Raw genomic sequence first — 23,642 nt, 5'->3', positions numbered from 1 at the left:
TGCCTTTGCAGCCTCCATTGTCCTGTTCTGAAGTAGGTTCTTGTAGCCTAGCCTGCTGCCACTAAGCTCTGATATGTTAGCTAGCTCCGGTGTCTCCTCCTGGCTGTGCCTGAGACCTGCTTAGTTACCATCCCCTGCCACCAAGAATTCACACTCTTACTTTCAGACACCTCATGCAGCTAAGAAGTAAATGGAAAAAACATCGGCCTTGGCAAGGCTAACCAATGGTATGGAGCATAATGGAGTGATCAAGTCTGTATTAGTCACGAGACACTGAAACAAGATATGGCAGTTTTCTTGCATACTCAGCACACAACAGTTGTGTAGTACTTCCATAAAATTACAATTGGCAGTGATGTCCCAAAACCAGCAAGCACCGCTCAGCAGTTTCATGCCTATTTTGCAAGATCCCACATCTTGCCCAAAGAAAAACACTCAGGAATTCTGCTAATTAGTTGTGATTAAAAAAGAAACCAACGGGTCTACCTGTATACACACATACACTGCCCCATTGCTATGGCTTAGATGTCTTTTCATTTTAAAATATATATGGTCTTACTGAGGACATTCCAGTCCATGCAAGTGTCATTCATTTTCCTAGTAACTTCAGGCCTGCCTCTTAGAGCAAGTTTAACATTAAATTTCCAAATTACATGTATGGGACTGCCCGTGCAATGACATAATATAATGTCAAAGTCTGCCCTAATGCCTGTGGGCAGTCTGTGCCTACCTACTGCAAACCAGATGTTTGCAAGGTGGGGTGGGGGAAGAAAAAGAAAGTATGATAAACCAAGCCCATGTTCATGCAGTTAATAATCATCCAGGCTTCAACACAATGTTAGCACTCACTGAATAACAAAGTGCAGAGAGACCAGGTCAGAGGAAGAAAGCTCTACCATCCATTACAGTGCTATTTTCCTTCTGTGGATAGAGCCCGTACCACGCCTTCCCTTCGCTGCCTAAACCTGAACAGCTCGTGGAGCTGTTCCCATGGGTAATGTGGAGACACAGGCTTTTGCACTAAACCTTACTTGAACCTTGCTGATGGTCAGTGGAGGGAATGGCGACGTTTTATTCTCTTAAAATTTACGCTGTCACTTACTGCTAACAACTTCCTTTTTATTAACTGATTTTGAAATAGGGCAATAGAGAATATGTGCTGTTCTGCACTCTTTTCTAAGGCACCCAGCCATCATTTCAAGCATTGCAGGTGTTCTGAACGATCCAAACATTTATTTTGGTTTCACCGAAGAAACAATTACGGTATTAAAAAAAAAATGACAGTCTTAAACTGCATTTAAGAACCTATTTTAGTGCTATCAATTAAATGTTAAAACTAAAGTCTACATATCTCTGCCCAAATTCATCTCTTCCAACCCCCATCCATCTTCTTTACCTGAGTGCCAGCCTAAATGTCCTTTTTCTCCCTAGAGACACATGCGCCTTCTCTTTGCTATGCCTCCTGATATTAGTGCCTTTCCTACACTTGCCTGCCTACCTCAAACCCTCCCTCTGCCCTTAGAAAGCAAAGATAAAACCAGCTTTCCTCCTTTATTTTTAATCTCCTTGCACTATTAATTCAATTACTTGGTTACATTCATTTTGGTGCAATCTGAAAATAAAAGCCACATTATTGAAGGAGCTTCCCCAGCTGCACAGATAATACTAACAATTATTCTAGAGATAGTTCATTTGTAGAACTAATGAAGGTTCTCATTTAAAATGCTCCACCAAGATATTCATGGATATTTAAGATATCCACGAACGAACCACTGCATTTGCAACCTGAACACACACAGACACTGGGTTGTGGCTGTTTAAAAAAATAAAAAATTGCTTAGGAAACTCGTAGAGACACTAAGCTGAACACCTTTTCATTGTTTTACACACCAGCTGTGGGGCTAAAGAACAAAGCCCTAGAAAGTTCTTTTGTCTTGGTCTCTGAAGCAGTACCTGAAATCTTAGTTGCAATCCGTGTTGTGATGGGTGGCCCAAAGCCCTTGACTGTGCTGGCTTTGATGGTGAATGAATACGTAGTCCCTGGGTATAATCCTACAAAGAGGTGATGTGTTTCATTCCTTAGTTTGAAGACTTTCCCTCTTTGGCTGGACAGGTCAGCAGTGGGATCCAGAGACCCAACGGCCTTGTATGTAATCTGCAAACGAAGAACAAGGAGAGTAAGGTGATAAGGGGTCTTCTGCACCTGGCCTTTCTCTGCTCCCCTATTTTGCCATCTCATGAGACAAGGGATTGAAAACACAAGGACAGATATTACTTCAGTATCTCTAGCGAGAGGTTCTGTATTTGGATGCTGACAAACAAGCATGACATTTTTTCCAAGGCTTTACTTAGGAAAAAGCTCATTTATTCTCTCCACTAAAACCTCACCGTGTGCTGATTCCCAACAAAAGACACAATAAATTGCTTTTTATTCCGAGTCTCAGAACTTCTGCAGCCAAACCAGAGCAGACAGCACGACAGGCAGAATTTCCATGAGAATTTCCCACCCGATCCCCCACAGCATACAAAAACTTTGGGGGCAAACAAACACGGATACATTTTCTGTCAAGTATTTTCTCCTTCTGGCAGACGTTCTTCTCAAAGGGCCACTGAAAACAATGGGAGCCTTTTCCTGACAACAAAGCTTGTCCAAGTCTTTTCCTGTGCTGAAGAGAACACACCAAAATGAACTGTTGAAATGAAATGGTATGTTTAAATGAAATAAATATCATTGAGTCTGGAGAGAAAAAGCCCTTCTCTTCTCTGAGCGCGTACGCCGGCTCCTGGCATCGTTTCCCTTGCCCTGATTTAGCCTCAGTTTGCAGGTTTACATGCGATACCATGCCTGGCTTTTGCCTGAGAGAGTAAGTCAGCAGGGTTGCAGACCTGGAAGCCGTTCAGGAGAACACCTGCTGCTGGTGCTAACACCCCTTTAGAGGAATCCAAGCTGAAAGCACACCTCTGAAACCCCGCTCGAGCTCCACCACGCTTACCCGTGGCAACCCTGTTGATATACAGACAGCTCGCAAGTACATCTCATGACTTATTTACCAGCCAATTCCTTGCCTGCGTTCCAAATTCAATCCAAAAGGCAGCTCAATTTCAACTGAGCTGTCAATACAATATAACGTGCTCCGCTGCTCTCCTAACCTTTCCTGATATTATGGGATCCTCGCTTATTTGTAATGAAACACTATGAATAAATCAATGTATGTTAATACATGAAGTCTTCAATTTTTTATGAAGGACTCCACAAGAATCTAATTCCCAGCGTGGCTGAAAAAGCCTTTGAAAATGTTTAAGTCGCTTGCTTTATGACAGGAGGAAAATGTTGTATTTTGAGGGAAAATAAACGTACAATGTATAAACAGGGGAGCTTTAATACCGACAGGGTAAATAAGAGACAGAGGCTGATGCTACTGACAGCAGAGAAAGGTGTGAGCACATGGATCCTTTCCTTTGGACTGAGAAGAGCAAGTCAGGCGGAGCTGACACCCAAGATGTGGCAGGGTAAAGAGAGAAGGGCCATGAATTACTCCCAGGCCCATGGAGCACCAGGAAATAACAAAAGCAGAACTCTTAAAGGAATTACATTTCAACAGCGTGCAGGTAATTGAATTGAAAGCCTACTAATTTTTCCAGGAATCATAAACCGGTTGCAAATTTTTAGTACTTCCTAGAAACCTGAGAAAGACCTTAGGACAATGGACATTAAAACAAACACAAGAGCCCAGGGAGGAGAAATCCTTACCCTCACTCCTTTCCGTGGGTAAGGTGAAGTCCATGCAACACAGCATGGCATGGGGTGGTATTTCAACAGCTCTAATTGCACCGAGGTACTTCAAGGCAATTGAGCATAAAACACCATCAGAGTCAGAGTGAGCCTCACAGACTTGAAGAGACATGACCCAGTCAGTGCCACAGCCATTTCCAGAAAGAAAAATGGATTTATTCTGCCAGGTAGGAATGACATAGTCTGTATGCTCTCTTTGCAAATCAACTTCTAGAGAAATAACAATTCTTAAAAAAATTTCAAATGGTGATAAGCAAATTAGGAGTTTGGGGAAAACAATGGGACCTTCCTACTGCTGGGTCACTGAAAACCTTGCTCACAGGATGCCAGGAGGTGGCCTGTGCAAAATCAGTGGCATTTATTTTCAAGTACATTATACAGAAGACTCTAAGTGAAGATGCACTTAGCCTCAATCTGCATATAAATAAAAGTATTCACCTACCTTCATCAGTTCTAAAATTACTGCGAAATGAGTTTTCTTCATTAAAAAACCCTATCGTCTTAAGGCAAATAGAGCCAGAAAAGCTTTCAAGAGAGGGAAAAAAACCCAAACAAAAAACCAAAACCAAACAAGGAAAGTCACTGATTTAAAAAAAAAAAAAAAAAGGAAGTCTCTCTTTCTGTTCACTATACCAGAAAATATGAGTACAAGGGACCTTGAAACAACCTGGGTTCAACACAGAGAGGTGGGGAAAAACAAAACCATACTTACAAGAGAGCATGTCCACCATTTGAGATTGAAGTTTGGGTCAATTTTCAGAAAGATTACGCACTCAAATCAGACTTTGCTATTCCCCAGCCCATTTTTTTAGAACATATAAGCTACAGTAAAAAGAAAGAGCTGTGGCACAGCCAGATTGTGAGCAGACTCGCTAGTCCAATAGATATGAACCCCATTAAACCTGGTGATGCGCAGAGAGAGAAAGCAATCCTTGTCCCCAAAACATAACATCTAACTTTAATACAGAAACAGCACATGGATGGAACACAGATAACAGGAAAGTAATAGCACAAAAATCGTGCATGTGGTCCAGTTTCATTCACTCCATAAGTTGAAAGCATGACCTGGCAGCACACGCTGGCAGCCCAGAAAGTCACCATGTCCTGGGGTGCATCAAAACCAGCAGCAGGACCAGCAGGTCGAGAGAGGGGATTCCGCCCCTCTGATCTGCTCTGGGGAGACCCCCCTGCAGTGCTGTGTCAAGCTCGGGGGTCCCCTGGACAACAAGAACACAAAGTTGTTGGAGCAAGTCCAGAGGAGGCCACGGAGACGATGGGAGGGCTGGAGCCTCTCTGCTCTAGAGCCAGGCTGGGAGAGCTGGGCTGGCTCAGCCCAGAGAAGGGAAGGCTGCTTCTGGGGAGAGCTCTTAGCCCCTTCCAGTCCCTCAAGGGTCTCCAGAAGAGCTGGAGAGGGGTACTGGTGCCAAGGACGGGGAGGACAGGCCCAGGAGAACAGCTTTCATCTGCAGGAGGGCAGCTGGAGAGGAGCTGGGAGGCAGAAAAACTTCCTGGGGAGGGGGGAGACCCTGGCCCAGGGTGCCCAGAGAAGCTGGGGCTGCCCCTGGATCCCTGGCAGGGTTCAAGGCCAGGTTGGATGGGGCTCTGGGCACCCTGGGCTGGGGAGGTGTCCCTGCCCATGGCAGAGGTGGCAGTGTGGGGGCTCTGAGGGTCCTTCTCACCCAAACTAGTCTGGGATTCTGTGGTGTTCAAAGATAAGCACAATGGTGTCTATATAGAGAGCTGGGTACCAGCTAATTTTCCCCAACAGAGTTATTGTCAAGCTCTTCTCTGCTTTCCACAAGATCAAGTCTGAAAGGCTGAAGTGGCAGGAAAGTTTCTATGGACACTGCCAGGCACATGGTTGGCTCTGTGCCCACCTCTGCTGATGACTTTCATCATGACTGCAATAAACTGACCTTCTCTGAGTCTCCTCTTTGCTGTTTATAAAAGAAGGGCAATTACAGTCCTCTAAGCAAACATTTTGTCATTGAGGCATTCTATGGAAGTCTGTAATTGCTGAGGGCTGATGGTGAAGCAGCAGAACCACTCAGATGAAGTAGCCCCAAAACTAGAGCACTATTTGAAAAAGGGGGAAATTATCTTCCAGCTCAAAAAAAAAAAAAAAAAAGACAATTTTCCTCTGCAAGTAAGATGTCTGCTCTCCCTTAGGTAGCAGTGCTACCCCAAGTGTGGATTATCACCCAAGAGCTCAGTCTGTTCCCCTATGGACCTCCAAGGATGGCTGAAGCAGACACAACCATCACTGTTCCTGCCAGAAGCTCTGGAGCAGAGGCGGGCTGCTGCCCACTGCCCCAGCACACATCCGCACTGCCCACGCCATGGGCTCCTCAGCCAGCTCATTTCCCAGAGCCAGGATCATATCCTGAAGTCATCTGTCTGTCTGCACTGGAATATCCAAAACATGCTACATCACATGTACGTCTGTGTGTCAGGGGATTTCTCCTCTGGAAAGGAACGATGCTGTAACACATCACTTCTTTGTTGGTTTTCATGTGTAAATGCAACATGTATCAATTTATAACCAGGGGAAATGAAAACGCCAAGAAGTTGCCACTCTTCTCCTTAATTGATTTCAACTAAAAGTTCTGAAGCAAGAGAAATTTCAGGGAATCAGGCACTGAAACATTTACAAGAAGAAAAAGGAAATTTCCTACTACTCTGGAGTAGAAAGATGTCTGGAGGAGAAATGCAGCACTTTCCTAGAATAAGAAGGATGCTGAAAAAAAACCACCCCACCTGCTCTTCTAGTTGGTATGCTGAGTATTTATCTTAATTTCTTGTTCCAAGCCAAACCATTTCATTACAAAACAAACAAGAGATACTAATCTGGAAAATGAGATGACTCAATGAGATGAGTCAATCACTAGAAAGCAGCTGTACTAAATTATTTTAAAATAATCTGTTTTAAAGACAAGGCATATCATATAAGCCTTCTCTATTCCATAAAGAAAAGGAAACTAATATTAATTTAAGCATTTAAAAATCTAGACAGAAAACAAACAAGAGAATACTCAAAAATATATTTAAGCATTTCACTCTGAAAATATTGACAATATTTGGCTTTATTCTGATGCAGAATAAATGCAAATACAGAGATGAGGAAATTTCACACATGACTGAAACTGGTTTTTAACCAGCTCCTGGTTATCTCCTGCACAGCACGCAGCTGGGGTAGGCTGAAAGTTGTCCTGTCTTTCCTCTGCAACCCAGAACAGTTGTCCTGATTTTTTTTTAATGTCTCACAGAGTTTACACATCAGCTCTAGGTCAACTTGACGGTCCCAAGGGGAAGTTTTAGTGGCCAATGATGCTGTGGTTCTAACTACAGCCCACACCAACGCTAAAATACAGCAAACCCAAGAAATACCCCTTGGTAAATCCTGAATTTCCCTTGGAATCTCCTTCACTGAATTAATGAAATGGTTGAAGCAGCAACAGCAGCAAATGTGAAGCAATAGGGAACTCAAAAGGATAAAGAATAGACAATTCCCACCAGAACAGGAGGGAAGAAACCCTGAGCCCAGCATCCACCCTGGGGGACAGGAATGATTTACTCAGGAGACACCCAGGCGGTTCAAACCCCTGGGTCAGTTTTTGGCTATGTGCAAAAGTTGGCTACAGGAGGCCAAATTCTTTGTGAAGCATAAAACAGGTGAGCAGGACATGTTCTACTCTTCCAGAAACTACCAAAACCAGCTTTACATATTTAATTTCCAAGTGTTCAGCGATATATAATTGCTGTGATAGACTTTGGAGAATAATGTAAGAACAGAACAGCATAAGAAGGGGAATGGTTAGCAAGTCCACTCCTTGTTGGTATTTAAGCAGCTATCTGATCTCCACCAGTGCACCCAGTCCCTGGTACCCAGAAGCATCCCCTCTCACTCCACCCTTCCCTCTGGTTTTTTATCCGTGTTAAAAGTTCCGAATATTAACTCCTTGAAATCCCTGAGCAAATACCACATTAACCACCACAAAGAGGAAGATACAATGCTGAGAGCATAAGCACAGCTCTTCTCTCCTTCCCAGAGCCTAATTTAACACAATTTTCCAGGGAAATGTGAACGCTTTGCTAACTGTCATCATCTGTGACTGTAAAACTTCTATTACAATACAAGGACTTATAAAACTTTCATTGTGAAGGGGAAGACCATAGCATTAACTAAAGTAGGAAGCACAAAGCTATTTTCCATTGCAAATCTTCCCTCAGAAGAGCACACAAAATGAAAAATAACAACCCCCCCACCCTTAACCCACTGGGATTTGCCCACAGGTATACAGGCAACTGTGTGTCCACAGAAGCAAAATGAGCCCACGATAAGGGGATGTATAATTATACAGCTTCATCAGGCATATCTTGAAGATGAGTATCAGTCATGGGCCAGAGCACAAAGCTCTGCAAGGACTTTACAGTCTGCTCAAGAAGCTGAATTAACATTCAGTGTTTCACCCATCCTGTGCCCGGGTGGTCGCTGCATCTCCAACCTGCGCTCAGCAAACGCGGACAGTAACGGGAGGCTGGTGAATTCCAGTCCAGCTTTGCAGGGTGGAGGCAGGGAAGGCTTTGCCCTCTGCTGTTTTCTTTTTAAAATAAAATTATTAGGGAGTGTAGTTGAAAGCTGAAGGTTAAAGAAAATACAAATCCCTGTAGGAAAAAGGGTGCTTATTGTTAAAAATGTGGTAATTAAGCAGTGAAATGGAACGTCAAGCGATGTGATAAATTACCCTCTGGGTTTAGACATGCCTTTGGCAGAACGTATTACAGCACGGTCATGAGGCCCTAAGCTTGATCCAAGAACGAACTGTGATAAAGATCTCATCACTTCACTGTAACAGTCCTTGCCTTCCACCACCAAAACCCCTTGGGAACCCTGGGTGGCTGTTCAGAAACCCTTTCATCCTCTCAAATAAATAAATTAACAAGACAGAATATTCTGTTCAAATCACAGCTGATGTATCCATTTAGCCATCCCATACATTTGATACGTTCGAGTAAGCTTTCACACTGATGAATAACCGAGTTGTCAGAATTTCATGTGCTCATAACCTTAAAACTGGGGGCAGCAAACTCTAATGTCTCAGAATTGAGAGCTTGCCAGTCAAGGCAAAAAAAATACGCTCATATGTTTCTTTCCCCAGCAATTGATCCCCATATACACACCACTTCATCTTATATCCTTTGTCATATAGAATTAATCAACCACGGCAGCAGCATTGTGCTCTCTACAGCCATATTCACCATCAAGCATTAGGGCTTCGAGCTTCCCCTCTGATTTCAGCAATTGCATCCAGTTCGAATGCAACCCCTAAGTACTGTGGTAAATTCAACCACCACTTTGTAGACACTTTATGCAACCTTCCATCTATTTCCCACATCAGTGACAGCCTGCATAGCAGTTTGGGGAAGGCATCTGAAACCTGTGAATCCATTTACATCATCCCCTACGTTCCCCACTGACAGTTTATGTCCCTGTCGTTATAAAGACAGCCCATTCTGCTTCTCTGTATCCCTTATACAACGTACAATCCCCAGCTTCTGGGGGTGCTCTGGAGCTGACACGCAGATACAACATATAATATATAACACCAATAATAATACCCCTCCTTCCCTTTTCAGCTCGTGATGCCTCAGGACTGTAACCACCTCTTGCCAGGCCAGGAAAGGAACCCCAGCAGGGAAGACAGCAGAGCTGCTGTCAGCACGGCTGTGCCGAGGTCAGGCGCTGGGTCCCCAGGGACACCCTGGCCACTGCCTCTCACTTCACTGGGCCAGAAGAAAAGGCAGCTCCTCCTGACTTATTGCTGTTTTTTGAACTCGCAGCTGCCTTGTGAAGCAAGAGCTGCAATCAAGAGGGTCTTTTTTTAATCCATCGGTTCTTGTCCTCTGTGCTGCACACAGGGGCACGGGGGTGGGCTGCCCGCAGAAGGGCACTTGGAATAGGGATCCTTGGGACTGTCAGAGATGTCAGCTTCTTCAGTGCTGCTCAGCAGCCTGCTCATCTGACCAGAACAGCCTGTTTGCTGCTGGGCTGGGCTTGCCTTCCCCGTACCCCATGGGCACCCTGTCAGCCCCATGGCCACCTGGCGTGCCTCAGCTCAGAAAGAACTGCTATCAAACCATGGAAATAAAAAAATAAAATGCTCCCATCCCAGAAATGGAAAACTGCTGACCAAAGCTTTTTATCCTTCCTTTTTTAAAGGGGTGCCTTGTTTTGAAAATCACCAAAGTAGGAAGATGTGCTGCTTCCCAACTACATGATCCTCTCCTGAATCCTTGCCTCTGTTTACCCAGAAGATGACCAGGCAGGCTCCATGGTGTAGAGGGATGACTTAGAGGTGTTTAAGTCCAATTTAGTGCAGTGTTGGTGAAGGTCACTATTGAGCTGGGCACGCCCACCCCACCACCAAGCAAAACATCTCCTCAATTGCCAGGCTGTGCTCCAACCTGGCCAGCACCTGCAGGCTACAGACACCAGAAACTTCCTCCCCCCGCTCTCCTATGCCGCTTGATTCGATTTCAGCACAAAACTTCACACACAGATGAGAAAGAAGTTTGTCACAGGCAAAGCGTGATTTTGCAGGGCTAGAACTCATTATGCAATTCGTAAGAGTGCAGAGATAAGGGAGCTGGGCACCAGTGGAGACCACGGGAAGCATTTCACAGGCTTTAACACCGCAGATGGAGAGGAGGGGGAACCAACCAAAAGGCTTCATGACTGAAAATACCTTGGGAAACAGTAGGCTATTTAGTTTTTAATCTTGCTTTACATATTCCACTCCATGCTCTAATAAAGCCTACAAGCAAACTTCATTTTTCCCCCGTTTCCCAAAAATAAACACAAATAAACCGACGCACTAAAGTCTGACAGAAATATCCTTGAACTCGAAGTTATCCAAACATTCCCCTCATTTCCCAAGCTGCTGCCTCAGGGAAGCTCTGTTCCCCAAGCCAGGTGTTAAGAAGCCACGTGCAATGTGTATTAACTGTGCAAATGACTTTTTATGATGGAAGGAAACCAGCTCTTGTTCCTGGTGTCTCCTGGAAATGTTTTCTTTAAATTTAGTGTGCCCAGAGGGTGTACGAGGTGAAGGTGTTTTATACTGAGCATCTCACTTGCTACCATTTCAGGCACCACTGACCTTCCAGAAATTTTGCAAAGCTTCTCCTCAGTTCATCCTACCCATCTGGATTATTCTCACATAGTCAACACTGAGTTTCTGAAACAGATCTTTTTCAACCTGAGCGTGCATCATTCATAACATACCCAGCAGCAAAAGCAGCTTCGGATTTAATGTAATGAACAGCAAGGAAAAGCCATTCCCAATGCCACTGCTTTCCCTCCCTGCCTTCTAGCTGGACCTGACGATGAGAGGATTAGCAAGACAGTCTTAAAATTATTTACATATCCCTTACACAGATCAGCCCAGCACCACCAGCGAGCCTGATCTGGCTCCTCCCTAGTCACTGCGTACCAGGATAAGCGATGAAGATTTAATCGCCGCCTCCTCTTCAGTGACATCACCTGGGATCAGGGCTGACACTGAGTAACTGCCAACTTGAAACCTGACAACACAACACCTTCTCCCAGTCTGAAATCTACTAAAGAATGAAGATGGGGTCCTTTCTTCCCCACAGCCTCTCGTGCAGGGTCATTCACAGAACTGCATTTCCACAGGGAGACAGCACTGCACAGACCACTGCCAGATGTCTTAGGAAGCTGATGCAATACAGGGAGTAAAACCCAAACCAGCAGCATCGCTCTCAACCGAAACCCAACAGCAGAGAGCAGTTACTCATGAGACAGTGCCCAATCTTTCATTATACTGATTTTTCTGCAAATATTTGTCCCTTCCAGTATCAATTCTACATTTAATCTTGGCAAAACTGCCACTTCAGCAGACTATTAAGGATCTTTTCTTTTACTTTCCAAAGGCAAAACATAATAGTTGCTTGTTGTAATGGTAAGTAGTTTATTCCTCCTGCTTACAGAGATTCTGCTCCAGGTTCCCAGCCACACGAAAACTGGCCCAGTCCCCATTCCAGTGTACAATGTCACCGCCTGGTGACACTTGCCACTTACACTTCCAAGGCCTACATCCAGCAAAGTGCAAATCCTAATCAGCCAGGGCCCTGAACGCGGGCTATACATTTGATCCCAAGTTCAAAGCTGAGAGTATCAGAGGTGGAGGACTCAGCTCTGTGATTTTATGCAAAAAACATGTAAATATTTTATGTAGCTCACCTCCGTCTTCACATTCCAGCATGTGTCTTGTTTGGGTGAGAAAAATAAGACATGAAGAACAGAAGGAACCCCTTCATTTCCACATATATTATCAGAGCTGCTTGTTTTCTTGAAGGGAACAGGAGAGGGGCACAATCCCTCTTCAACACCCTTCCTGATGTACTTTTTCAAGTGCAATATTACAGACTGCATTTCCTCCCAAGGCTTCACCTCTGCCAATATGGTCAGAGCAACCTGATACATATAGGAAAGAAATAGATCTTTCTGGATGCAGGCTGAGTGAAGTCACCTGCCCTGACTGCACACTGTGACGGAAGGGGAGGCACAGGGAGCAGCCCCCATACCATCCAGGGATGCTTCACTGGTTAGAAACAAGTGGCGATGCCTCAATTCTTTTCATCAAGGCAAACTAAAGCACACCAGGTCTTTCACCACCTGGCTGAAATGGGTTATCATACAGAAGGCAGAGCAGGGAAAGGTGTCAGATCAACTAGTTCAAACATGGTTCACCCCTTCTACAAAACACTCAGGCCTGAAGCAGACAGAGGATGATTACTGCACAGCCAAAAGCGACGCAGACTGGTCAGCTTGCAGCCTGCACCCTGAGCCAGGCCATAGGAAAAGTCTCAAAAAGTCTTGATATTCCTAAGAAACAAACTGTAAGAAGCCTGGCTACACCCCTGGACACACACCAGCCAGGTATTATCATCAGAACACTGGCTGGAGGTACCTAAAGTAAAGTTTTTAGCCCAGCAAACCACTCAGACACATTTTCAGCTTCCTTTACTGCTGAGGGAATTTTAAGTGCTTGTCTGCATGCCCGTCCCAACGTCAGAGGATAAGCGAATCACACCCCAATCTGCAGTCTTATCCCAAGATGGACCTGTAAAAACTGACTCCAAAAATAGAAAATTCATCTTCAGTGAAGGACTTATGGAGCACTAAACATGAGACTCGCTTGTAGCCCAGTTCCGACACAACCCAGGACTCAAACATTTGGCCCATCTTTCCTTTTTCACAAAAGCATCCTGAAATCAAACCTTACACATAGATTTTTTGCTGCTTCCTTTTTTCCTTGGAGCTTTCCATTTCCAGACTTTCAAACACCAAACACTCATGAACAGAATCATGGGACCGTTTGTGTTGGAAATATGTAAGAGTTGTCACACTTTGTTAAGCCTCAAATAATCTGATTACCTGTACCTTGCCATGCTCTTCACACACTATTATTTTCTATGATGAGTTTGCCATCACATGCCAGAAAGGCAGAATGCCTTACAATGGAAGGTACCACCATTTTTGGCGTCATGTGTTAAGGTAATGACTCTGACTGCAGCTTTTTCAGCTGTGTCTCAAGTTATGCCATCAAGTTGTCCCAACTTTGGATTTCTCTCACCAGAAAGATTAAAAAGCAGCTGTACAGAGTAAGTGAAGGATGAAAATAGGCTGTGCAATTTCCAAGCCCGTTTTTCTATTTCTTAAATTAATACCTCCACACTTCCCTCCAGCGTAATTCCAAAAGACATGGGCTGGCCTGTCGCAAAGCATTTGAAAACCACTTCAAGGCAAATGTGGCCTTAGGAAACAAAAGGGAGGACAAACCCAGGTCCCCCACTAATGCACACCCATCATAAATAAGAGAGGAAGAAATCGTTCCTAAAGCCAATGTAAAAAAAAAACTTGTTTTAATGTTCTAAGTAATAGCAAATAAATCCACCTGAGCTGCTTCAGCCAGCAAAAAAAAAAGCCAAGTTGCTTCTGCAATATTCTAGCAGAAAAATGGTCAGCTTGCAGCTAGATAACAGAGCGAAGAAAATAAATTTTTATATGCAAAATATTGGCTTGGAATTTAGTGGTGAAGATGCTATCTTGCATATTAACATTTATAGCAAGATGGAACATATTTTCCTGAGTAGCTCTGCAGAAGCAGACAAGGTTGAAATTCTCATGAATATTCCTTAGCTGTTCCTGCAGCTGCAGGTTAAAGAGTAAAACTGCTGGTCTTGCTGCAGCAGCACCATGAAACGTCAGGACTGGGACAATCCTGGGTGGGCATTTGGGGAAATGGAGGAGGAGATCAAGCACTGGTAGCATGGGTTCTACCATGGGGTTACACTGGGAATGCACCCCACCTTCTATCCAATATCTTCTCCCCTGCAATTAGAGGGAGAAACCCAAACTGGGAACACCCGTGGCCAAGCAGCTCCTGACAGCAGCATCAGGAAGAGCACAAAGACACCCTGCAACTGCATCAAGAGAGAAACATTAACACTTCCCAGGGCAGGACGTGCAGCCACATGTGGGAGCACCTTTGCAAGGTGGGGATGTGAGGCACCCATTGGGATGGCCAGGCTGTGCTTCTTTTCTCGCTCAGGGGCACATGACTTTGCGCTGTGATTTCGCTTTCCACCCTCATCAAACTATTTTATCAGATAGAACAAATCTTGTGCTTAATATATCAGGGCCTTTAAAGAGGCTTCACAGTGTGTGCACCCAGAGGGCTTTCATTTGCTCACAGGATGTTTATGACTTTCACTGAGTAAAGTCACTGCTGCTGGTTTCCTCCTGAATAAATCCTGGGCCTGATTTTCTAATGTTCTGGGGAGAGTCCAAAGTCAGAAGAGAGCTGGAAATCCTCCATCACCTTGGGAAAACAACATCCTTTGTTCCTCAGGACATAGCTGCTTTAAAGCAAATACCTGGGATACAGTTTTTGCAGATACTTTAGGTACTACATGAATAAAAAACTATTACTACTGCAGAAGAGTTCGTCTCCAGTCAGGCTTGCTGCAGTACATTTTCTGGTTTGTTCACCTGAACTGTATTTTCCCAAAAGCCAGAGGCTGTGAAATGCACAGTGTATGAAGTGAGTTAAAAACCCCTACTAAAAAAAAAAATGTTTCCTTTTTGTTTAAGTGACTTCCCACACAAAGGTGTCTCTGAGCTATCCATTAGCTGGAAGTGAGATACGTCTCATTGAACAGCTAAATACTCTTTGTAGAAGGAAAAAAACCCCATGCAGTAGCCTAAGTGCAGAAAATGTGTTCACTAGCTTCTTTCCCACTGAAAACTGTGGAAAAAAAATGTACCATGATCCATCTCTCCCGTGATGTTCTGTTTGGGGGTTGGCCTCTTCTCCTAAGTAACAAGTGATGGGATGAGAGGCAATGGCCTCAAGTTGTGCCAGGGGAGGTTTAGATTAGGTATGAGGAAAGATTTCTTCCCCAAAGGGCTATCAGTCACTAGAACAGGCTGCCCAGGGCAGTGGTGGGGTCACCATCCCTGAAAGGGTTTAAGAGATGTGTATACATGGTGCTTAGGGAAATGTTTTAGTGGTGAGTTTGGCAGTGCTGGGTTAGTGGTTGGCTTTGACGATCTTAAAGGTCTTTTCTAACCTAAATGATTCCACAACTCTATTTGCAGTTGCTTTTCTTGGGCAGAAATGCCTTCTGTTCCCTGAGACTCTCCATTCCCACCAGTTGATAGAAAAACCACCGTATGATGCCTACATCCTTCTCTTTCCCATCGCAGAGGGGAATCCCATTGGATCCCACACGTTTTTGAATCTTGATGTGGCCTCTGTTCATCGCTACGATGGCCCCAGTGAGAAACTCGAGCAGAGCAAACACCAAAACCAGTTCATTCTCAAACACTGAATTCCTGCTTTCTTTGAGTCAAAAGAGAGGGACGCGTGGCCAGATGGGCATGTCTGAGAAGTGCATCAGCAGAGGGCACACACAGAGAACTCAGAACAGAGACCAATTCATTTTGTTTACACAAGGACAAACTAAAGCCAGCTTTAGACCTTTCTCGTCATGTTACATTGATTTTTGGGTTTTATTCAATTTGAGAGAACATGAGCATCCACTCAACCACTGCCTGGCAGAGACATAACCGCATTATGCTCATTACAGTATATTTTACATCATAAGGGGTTTTTTTCAACTGTATTATTTTGTTTTCTGAACTCACATCACGGAGACCACATGAATGAAAAGTGAACAGCTAAGATCTCTAGATACCTCTCAACTCCAATTGTGGTTTTATGGTCCTGTAATCAACTTCCAAACCACATGAAAACACTTCTATTGCACTTTTAAAGTGTTCTGCAAAACTTCTGGCATAATGTGCTCGCTGTACTCTGCTACATTTCCCTGCTCTCAAGTGCAGAAGAGCAAAAAACAACACGTTTCTGTTCCCATTCTTAATGGTCCATTGGGTTGTCCTTTAATTTCATCTGTAAGAATATGGTCAACCATAAATTGTGTTAATTGGATAATCTATTCAATTGGCTCAATCTCCTTTTCTTTGTTCTCCACGCTAGCAGCAATATTCTGAGCAGGCTTCACCCCAGCCCTTTTATCACCAAATTCCTTGTGATACTCTAAAGCCTCTTTGGACTGGTTTAGGTTGCATTAAAAGGCATCACAGTTAAAGGATCTCTAAAAACAACATTTAAAATAGTCAAATTTATTGTTCCAACTCCCCTTTTAGGACAATGTAGCTCTGCTGTTTCTTCCACTTTTACTAATGAGCTGTAAAATCAAGCACCAAGCTGACTAGCTCCATCTCTGCTTTATAAATAAGAAGTAAAAGCTCTATAAAAACTGCACCTCCACTCTTTGGTGTCCCTGTTAGAGCCCGTGACATTGGCAAGGATCCTTCATCATCTCCATGAGCACCCATGGGGACTTGCACTAGGTCTGTCCTACTTGGTGCAATTTAGTCTTTGTCTCCCTACTCCCAAGTCTTGAAGTGTTTTGCGGGGGTGGGAGGTGGGCAAGGAGAAGCAGAAGGAAACAGCTGGGGTTTTCAGTGACAATGTCACTTACTGCTGAGAAAAGCCACGTTGCCAACACCACTGCTGTGTCCACGTCTGGGCAGAGCTGGAGCGGGTGGCAGAGAGGCAGAGCAGCAGCACCTTGATGAGCAACCAGAGGAAGCCAAGAGATTTTTAACTTAGTATGGTGAGGAGGTGAACAAGGTTAATTGCTGCAGATGTAGACTTAAGCTTTGCATGCTTGGGATCAGAGAATAAAACTAAACTTGAAAGGCTCAGGCATTTTTCAAATGTACTTCATTAGGTTTTCAATTACAGCAAAATTAGAGGTCCACAGAACAAGAAACTGTGAATATTTCCTCTGATGATGAAGAAAATGTTTTCTCCATCTTTAAGACACTTTTTTAGTAGTCTCCCCCACACTGCCCCATATTTCCAAACACTATTACCCCAAACCACGCCTCCCACACCACAAGATGACTGCAGCAGGGTCAGGGGAGCAAACAGCAGAAGATTCCCCTCAGGCTCTCAATCCAGGATTTTGCAACCCCAGGCAAGTATGTAAAGGACACAGTCACGCTTAGTCATGGTGATTCATGCAGCAGATCCTTCTAATGCCACCCTCTCCTCCATCCATCCCTCCTCAGAACACTTTCTAAATCCTGACATCAGGTGGGTTTTTTTTCCCCTCTGGATGCTTAGCACCCTGCAAGCAATTTTAAAGGTGACTAAGAAAAACAAGCCAGCCAGGAATTTGCTGTACAGTTGTCTGCACCTGCATTAAAATTAAAATATCAGGGGAAGGAAATAATCCCAGGGCTTCCATAGATCAAAACCAAGAATGCACACATTCCTGCAGGGCTCACAAAAAAAGGCTTCAAAAACCTAATGACATTAGAAAAGGTCCATCTGTTCATGGTCAAGCTTGAGCTGCTGTGACTTCAATACAAAAACCCTTGATTAGCACAAGTCTACGTTCTCCAATAGTCTCAAGTGATTCATGGTTTCAACCTCAAAGCCTATAGTGGTTCAGACCCAAAGGGCATAAAAATAATTGCTTCTTATTGGACATATCAGAGTTGTGAATACAGGAGTTCGTGCCAGGTTCTTCTAGTCCTATTTCAAGATTTTACAGGCACGAATTCTCCACATCTAAAATGTCTGCTGAAAGATGGCAACAGGTTTGAAAAGGGAAAGGTAGGAACATTCTGTTTAGCCATACCTAAAAGGTAAATAAGGTATCTTCAGATGCCTTCTGCCTAAACTTACCATGAAACAGTATCAGGGCATTTCAGAGCAGGACAAGGATCCGAGGTTGACATCTTGAGCTTGTCACAAAGTGTAATGTAAATAGACTTACCAGCTGCTCCTGGACTTCCCACAGTATTAGTGCCTTTTACCAACAAGTGTACAGGCTCTGAACAGGAATAACAAGAGTGGAAGAGGCTCAGCTTAGGCTCCTGTGTATAAAGCATGACTAGAGGGCTATCAAAATGTGGCAAAGAGTGCAGGCACCTGGTCATGAAAAGTCATGCAAAAAACATAGTTTATACTGCTTCTCCTTGTTCCTTATTAAAATAATTTGGAGACTTGAAAGTGAAACAGATTTATGAATTCACCAGGGAGCTGGAGAGAGTCATCATACAGCAACGGAAAGGCAGATTTCTTTTATTGATTCCAATTAAGGATAATTTATTGAAAAAAGAGGCATAATTTGCATGAAAGACATCGCCTAAAGACAGAGCAGTCTAAGTGTGCTTTGATACGTTGTACGCTCACACACACACAGCGTTTGGCGCGACTCACTGCTCACAGAGGGAACTAGCGAGCAGTACTGCTCCACAGTCTTCTCTTTAGGATCTCCCAGCAAGTTAAACCCAGCTGGTCCTATGACTTTACTCTGAGATAACTCGACCCTTAGGTACTCCATAAGAATCCTCTCCCCTCTTTCAAGCTATTATGAGCAGTCTGGTCATTCTTATCCGCTCTGTTCTTCCAAGGCAATGACTCCTAGTTATCCTACAGCTTCAGTGAGTCCCAGGACACCTTGTCAGCTGTCTCCATCCTTACAGGAAATCTGAGGTGCCTTTGTGGCACAGCCCTGAAGACATACTGGTGTTTTGACCATTTGACCAGGGAAACCTATTGCTTCATGAGCAAGATCAAGTCTCCCAGCTCTGGCATTTCTCAGACTTAGATTTGAATCTTCAACAATAAACCCAGACAAATTTTAAAGCTAGAGACATTACATCAGTCTTAGATACTCCCCAGGGCACCCGTGTGCCCCTCAACAACATTTCCTAATGTTTTTCTAACTTTTTGAGCACTTAGATGCTCAGTCTCCTTTTCAGTGCCAGGTTCCCTACAGCCCGAGTTACAGGACAGTGCCATCAGCTGCAAACACCAGGATTCGGGAGGAACACCAGTAGGACCAGGTGGGCATAGTGCTGGTGATCAAGACCTTACCAGCTATGCAAGGTACAAGAGCCCCAGGTGCTCCTACCACCACAAAAGCAAGTTACCACAACATTGGATTCCCTTCCCCAGGCTCCTGAGACAAGCAGCCCATTTCTTCTGGAGCCCCTCATCACAAAGAATTCATGTTTATAAGAACAATTTTTGTGAACAAATGAGGTTAAAAACACCAAAAAGAAAGGCACATGGTGTTCTCCTGCCTCTGCCACGTTACCTCGCTGTCATTACTGCTGTCAGACCACAAGCAAATGCACTAAGCCTCTGTGAACAGGCTACTTGGGCAGCACGCAGGGCACACGTGTAAATGATTGACCTCAGTAAGGTAAATTTTCAGAAGGGACTTCAGCCAGTTTCCATTCGCATGTACATGCTCTGAACGCTCGAGGATTTGATAGAAGCGATTACTCACCCCGCGCACAGAGTGGCCTGTTTGAAGAGACTTTTGCCATTCGCGTACACACAGCTTAATCACAGAATCGTAGGGGTTGGAAGGGACTTCAGGAGCCCATCAGGTCCAACCCCCTGCCAAAGCAGGGTCCCTAGGACAGGTCACACAGGTCAGCATCCAGACCAGGCTGGAATATCTCCAGAGAAGGAGACTCCACACCCCCTGGGCAGCCTGTCCCAGGGCTCCCTCACCCTCACCAGGAAGAAGTTCTTCCCCAGATTGGTGGGGAACTCCCTGTGCTCCAACTTGAGGCCATCGCCCCTTGTCCTGTCCCCACAGACACTGAAAAGGGGCTGCCCATTTCCCCTTGTGTCCCACACTTGAGATATTTATAAACATTAATAAGATCCCCTCTTAACCTTCTTTTTTCAAGGCTGAACAGCCCCAGTTCATTCAGTCTGTCCCCATAGGTGAGATGCTCCAGTCCTTTAATCATCTTCGCAGCCCTTCACTGGACTCTCTCCAGGAGATCCCTGTCCTTTTTACACCAGGGAGCCCAGAACTGGACACAACACTCCAGGTGGGGCCTGACCAGGGCAGAGTAGAGGGGGAAGGTCCTTTGACCTGTTGGCCATGCTCCTTTTGATGCCCCTCAGGATCTCATTGGCCCTCTTAGCCACCAATGCACACTTCTGGCTCATAGTCAACCTGTCATCTATCAGGACCCCTAGGATCTTCTCCGCAGAGCTCTTCTCCAGCAGGTCATCCCCCAGCCTGTACTGATACAGACGGTTATTCCTTCCAATGTTCCAGACTCTACACTTGTTTTTAATTGAACCTCATCTGGTCTCTCCCTGCCCAGCTCTCCAGCCTGTCCAGGTCTCTCTGGATGGCAGCGCAGTGTCCTGTGTGTCAGCCACCCCTCCCAGCTTTGTATCATTGGCACTTGCTGAGGGTGGATGCTATTCCTCATTGAGGAAATACCACAACAGAGGTGTCAGCACCATGAAAATCTGCTTTTGCGGGGAATTGTCCTGTGGAAAACAATACTAAAAAGCAGGAACCAATGCAAACCTTACAGTGAAGGGGAAAAAAAAAAATCCCCCTTACTACATGAGTAAGAAAAACCCTCATGAAATGCTGAGGAGTCTCTTACAAGTTACCACACGGTGTAGATGGCAAAGGGATCATTTACATTCCCTGTTCGTAAAAAGCAGTGATTAATAAAGCTAGAGAAAATGTAAAATTTAATGAGTAACTGAAGTGTTCAAACAAACTGCCAGTTTAATAAAGCTGAATGACAGGGCCAAAGTGTTGGGAATAAAATCCCAAGGTTCTGTCAGCGGAGAGAAAATTCATGGATCGAGTGAGAAGATGAAAAGGTGATTTAGCATCAAAGGAAATAATTACTCTTCAAATGAATAAGAATTATAATGAACATTTATATTGTCTTTTCTTCCCCTCTGAATGTCTCCAAAACTCAAATATATTTCGGTTTACATACTTAGCTAATTAAAGCTCTAAAAATAATGTAAATTTTTATGGGCCATTTCTGGAGAAAACTAGCATAACTTAAAACAGATCCAGGCACTTTGATTATTGCATCAAGTTTCTATTAGTTTTCACAGTGCAATAAATTTTTTAAAAAATTGCCTCCTGCTGATCTAATTATGATCCTGTTTTTAAGCAATTTTTAAAAATTAGAAATGTATTGCAGACTTTCATTCTTAATGGCTCGAATTTCATAAAATATGCATTGAAGTTAGTAAAGAAAATCCTGAACCAAATTCTCAGCTGATGTAAAGAGGAAAAGCCTTACCAAAGTTGGAGCTAGCAGAGTCAGGCTGTTTGTACAAGCTGGTTGTTGAGCAGAAACCCTGATTTCATCTGCTGCCAGCCTCTCTCATTAATATTTTACTCTAAGTACCAAGCGGGGTCCAACTCTCCCCTCCTGTTTTGCTCATGTCAGCTTGGCAGGCCAAATCTGACCCACAAGTCTTCTTTCAAACCCTGTTTCCTTGAATGGAGTCACACAAACCCAACGTGACCAGTACTGAGGAAGAGTCATGGGGAAACACAGGACACGGCTGTAGAGCAGTGGTGGTGTAAGCCAACAACTTAAATTTTTACTCCTTAGAACACAAAGCTAAAATGTTCATCAACAAGTTAGACCTACTCCCTCCAGAACTATTAGTTTACACAGAGGTTTCTCACAACTGCGTCTACATCCCAGGCAACATTCACCTGCTAGAATTGGACCTTACAAACACAAGTAGTTTCCAAGAGAGCTACTAATAACTTGCATTCTGCTGGTCCAAATATTCAGGTGACTATTAGAATGAGAATGGTGAGACAGATCTAATTGCAGTGTGCTAGACAGCATCATACCAGTCAATACGCAACGTGAAAACATATCCATCATGGAAGCAGGCTGACCCCAAAAAGCTGACAACATTAACAGAAGCAAGACATGCCAGAATTACTCTTTAGAAACTCTTTTGAAAAGTACTGCTTTGCATTCATACAGCATGTCATCATAACCTCCAGATACCTCCAAAATGAAAACCAGTGCTCCTATAATTAGGATACAACTAAGCATTTTCATTCCAGATATATTTATCACGTTAGAAGTATGGTACAATGAGTACTCTAAGTGGGAAGAGAAGTAATGCAAGTACAAGAGCACAAGCTACGCTCTGACACGAAGTCATTATTTTACAGTCTCTGAAGTCTGCGTGACCTGCTGCTCACAAAACTCATCTGCAGAGAGAGCACTCCTTCCCCTCTCTTGGCAATGAGGACCTGTTTAGTTTCAGGTATGGGGGCTTTTTGTTCATCCTTTTTTCACTCTCAAGTACAGCTACTTTTATTTTTACTATCATATTGACAAAAATTAATGAACTGAGAACATGACGGCTAGAAACACTTATCTTAGAAACAAGGTAAGGTCCCCTGTAGAGACTCTCCTTTTGCAGTGTATCTAACACCCTAAAGAGGCTACAGGAATGGTAACAATTCCAAGGAAGAGTACAGGCCAGGGACAACAGCTACAAACCGGGAAACGAGGGAAGAAAGGCCAGCTATGGTTAAGAGCTAAACAAAGTCAATGATCAAATTCCAAGCCCACTGGTATTAAGTAAGTCTATCATCATAATTTAGAACTTGGATGCAGATGTACCCAAAAACTCAACTGCTGGTTCTTACAGTGTATCTGTTCTGAATGGAGGCGGTGACCCCTGAAATCTCCCCAGAAGCCAGACTCAAGTCAGGGTTAGATAGATTTTCACAAAGACATCAACAAAAAGATTCAGGTTCTTGAGCTACAAAATCGTACTTTTCATATTTTGAAAAGAAGGCAGGAAAACCCATCAGCTCTTAGGTGGTCTCATCCCTTCCTTGAACATGTGACATTGGCTCCTTAATGCAATAGGTTCTTAGCGATAACCTTAAGCTTCACTTAATAGCAGAAGATTGCAATGATACCTAGTACAAGTCCTACCCACTGAAGCATACTTCTCTCTTGGGACTTAAACATGAAAAGGAACAACTGCTGAACAGCAGGCAACATAGCTTCCTACATTTAAATCCAGGGACATACCTGCTTGCGGTGGCAAGTAGAAAAAAACCAGTGTTACCTCAGAGAAGAGCTCTGTCACCACATCTGTTACCTTCCTCAATGGCTCTCTGAGCAGCAGATGAGGCGGAATGGGTGGTACCAGATTGCAATGCTGGCAATATTTATAAACAGTAGAGTTTATATGGACAAATATTTACAAATGGTCACTTTGGAAATTGCTAAAAGCTGTACTAACCATGGCACAGAGTACACTGCCCAAATCCTGCACTCCCTTTGGTGAGAAAAGGATGCTGAGGAAACTGTCAGCCCTGTAAGTTAATACTCGTCCTCCTTTGGCATGAGGTCCCAGAAACATCAGCAGCAAAT

General features: G+C 44.0%; 1 protein-coding gene across 1 annotated transcript in view; it reads right to left on the bottom strand.

Moving 5' to 3' along the window:
* The window catches only part of PTPRT (protein tyrosine phosphatase receptor type T), a gene marked incomplete at both ends in the record, with an annotated part of 469,343 nt that overhangs the window by 118,422 nt on the left and 327,279 nt on the right, over window positions 1–23,642 (bottom strand). The window contains one exon of the mRNA XM_084271566.1: window positions 1,954–2,155. Within this exon, the coding sequence (XP_084127692.1) occupies window positions 1,954–2,155 (202 nt within the window). The remainder of the gene's footprint in view (window positions 1–1,953; window positions 2,156–23,642) is intronic.

The sequence above is a fragment of the Gallinula chloropus genome, assembly GCF_964237585.1.
Source record: "Gallinula chloropus genome assembly, chromosome: 16".
Classification (NCBI taxonomy): domain Eukaryota; kingdom Metazoa; phylum Chordata; class Aves; order Gruiformes; family Rallidae; genus Gallinula; species Gallinula chloropus.
Note: the sequence above shows the minus strand (reverse complement) of the source record. Positions and strands in the feature narration are given on the sequence as shown.